Genomic DNA, 2,230 nt, shown 5'->3' with positions numbered 1-2,230 from the left:
TTCACAATTCAGGATATGAGCAAATTTCCAAACAGAAAACCCCAGTGTGCCATCTGATTGCACTGTCCAGCTGGCAATATCTCTTAAAAACAGATACAGCTGCCTAAGGCTGGAAAATACAGTGAAGCTGTACAGTACACTAAATGTGATGGAATGTGAAAGAAGATACATGGTCAGGCAACTCAGTTTTCTATTCCTCATTTAAGAGAGAACCAGCTTCTTCCCTTCGAAGTCTTGGGAAATCTCATCTCTTATTGAAAGGTTTGTTACTATGGCACTTCAGAGAAGAAAAACTGGAAGACTCTCTAATATGCTGGGCAACAGAAAATGCTACAGGAAGTGATAATTAATTTGATCCATGTCCCTAGTAACTATCTTTGTCTCTTCACAGTGTTTTCACAGTGCCTGTGGCACGGGGCTTTGAGGAAGAAAAGGGATAGTCAAGGATGTGTGACAACACCCAACCGCAGTACAAATGTACAGCAAATCAAGCTGTACTTTGTACACCCCGATTTACACAAGACCTCACTACTTGCCTGTAAGTAAGGAATGAATTAATAAGGGGTTAAGAGGAAAAGAATGTATAGAAAAGGAAAGAATGAAGTAGGCAAACATGACACTTGTCAGTGCTCACCCATGATTTGCTACCTGCTGTTTCTGCTTCAGGGTGATGTGCTCCTGACAGTTCAGAGCAAACAGCATGTACACAGCTCTTACGATTCACATCATTATGAATGCATAGTAATTGCAAGAGTTGTGCCCTTAGAAACTCAGGAGGATCTTCAGGAGAGGAAGACTAGCAAAGCTGTAATGAGTTTTAGGCGGGATCCAGGCAGTTCTCTCCAGGTAGAACCCTGATCTGGGAAACGTACCAAGTCATGTGCAATCTCAGAGTGCATACTGGCTGGTTGCTTACTGGGTAAATGCAGACTTTAACTCCCTGAAAGCCGCTCGGCGGTGTTTCCTTTCCTCCTCTTCCCGCTTTCGCTCATCCTGCTCAGCTTTTATCTCGGCTTCAAACTTACTGGCTGAAGAGAGGGCTTGAACCTTTACAAGAAAGAAAATAAAAGACCATAATCCTTGCATCATAGCCAGGGCCTGAATACTCCCAGATGAGCAACACAGAACTATTAGCTGCACCTTCCAGCACATGCTAGGAAGGTGTCAGAATGGGTCAAGTATTAATTACACTACAGTGCTTAGGTATTTACACCCAATACCTGTTGATGTTCAAGTCAAGTGAGCTAACAACAGAAAGGTCATTTACCAATAGTCACTAACAAGTGACCAAAACAGTGTTGTCAATATTGGGTCACATACATTCTTTCTGTAAGCAGGCAGCATAGCACAACTTGTGAGTATACAGTGGAAGAAACTACAGCAAAAACCAGTTCTGAATCACAGCCAAATCTCAGAACATCAGACTACGCCACGGACAACTGCAGATCAAAGAGACTTTGTTTATTTGCTGGCTATTTTACCAGCTTTCATCTCAGTACATCTGCTGTGCAATAGCCGTGTTATGCTCTTGGGAAAAGACTTCTTATATAAACAAGTAGGATTATTTTCTCTCCAAGAGAGCTTTCAAAAGTGTGCTTTGTCAGCTTTGAATGGTGGGAAGCTTTTTCTGCCAACCCCCAGACCCTGCAGAGCAGTTTTGATTCCAAAGGTTACAGATACCTGCTTGAGAAAGAGATGCCTGAAATCCTATACTCCAAAATACTTTATTCACCACTGAATTCAGTGTTCTGGTTGAGGGAGGTTTTGCAAAACGGGAAAGTCTGTTCCTATTGCATTACTTTTCAGGACACACTTATCTTTTAAGAGTGGTCAGCCAGCAAGTCCCATAGAGCTCCTAGCCACAGAAAAAAAGGTCAGTCAGCTCTACCAGGGTAAGACCCAGAGATGGTGAATTAAGTTGTTGAATTAAGTTGTTCTAGCATTGACTGACCTGCAGAGGACAGCTGTAGCTGAAGTCCAAGAAAATTTGAAAAGAAAATCTATGGCTGAGTTTAGGGGCATGAAATTGGCACCCTTTAAGCTAGGGAGAAATTTACTGATAAGCAAGCAGGGTCAGTGTCTCAGTGAAATTAAGGACTGCATGCAAAGCTTTATGTTCTGTCATACCTTAGCTTCAAAGAAGTTCTTGGCTCCTTTGACTCCCTCAATGGAGACATCTATCTCCGAGAGCTTCGCAAGAGTCAACAGGCCGCTGTCCTCCTCGAGCTCC

General features: G+C 42.8%; 1 protein-coding gene across 1 annotated transcript in view; it reads right to left on the bottom strand.

Annotated features, from left to right (window-relative positions):
- Positions 1 to 322: 322 nt before the first annotated feature.
- The window catches only part of EFHD1 (EF-hand domain family, member D1), a 7,884-nt gene continuing 5,976 nt past the window's right edge, over positions 323 to 2,230 (bottom strand). Inside the window, 2 exon segments of the mRNA XM_010156229.1 lie at positions 323 to 1,047; positions 2,128 to 2,226. Of these exon segments, the coding sequence (XP_010154531.1) occupies positions 913 to 1,047; positions 2,128 to 2,226 (234 nt within the window). The 3' untranslated portion in view covers positions 323 to 912.

The sequence above is a fragment of the Eurypyga helias genome, unplaced genomic scaffold, assembly GCF_000690775.1.
Source record: "Eurypyga helias isolate BGI_N326 unplaced genomic scaffold, ASM69077v1 scaffold19847, whole genome shotgun sequence".
NCBI classification, from domain to species: Eukaryota; Metazoa; Chordata; class Aves; order Eurypygiformes; family Eurypygidae; genus Eurypyga; species Eurypyga helias.
Note: the sequence above shows the minus strand (reverse complement) of the source record. Positions and strands in the feature narration are given on the sequence as shown.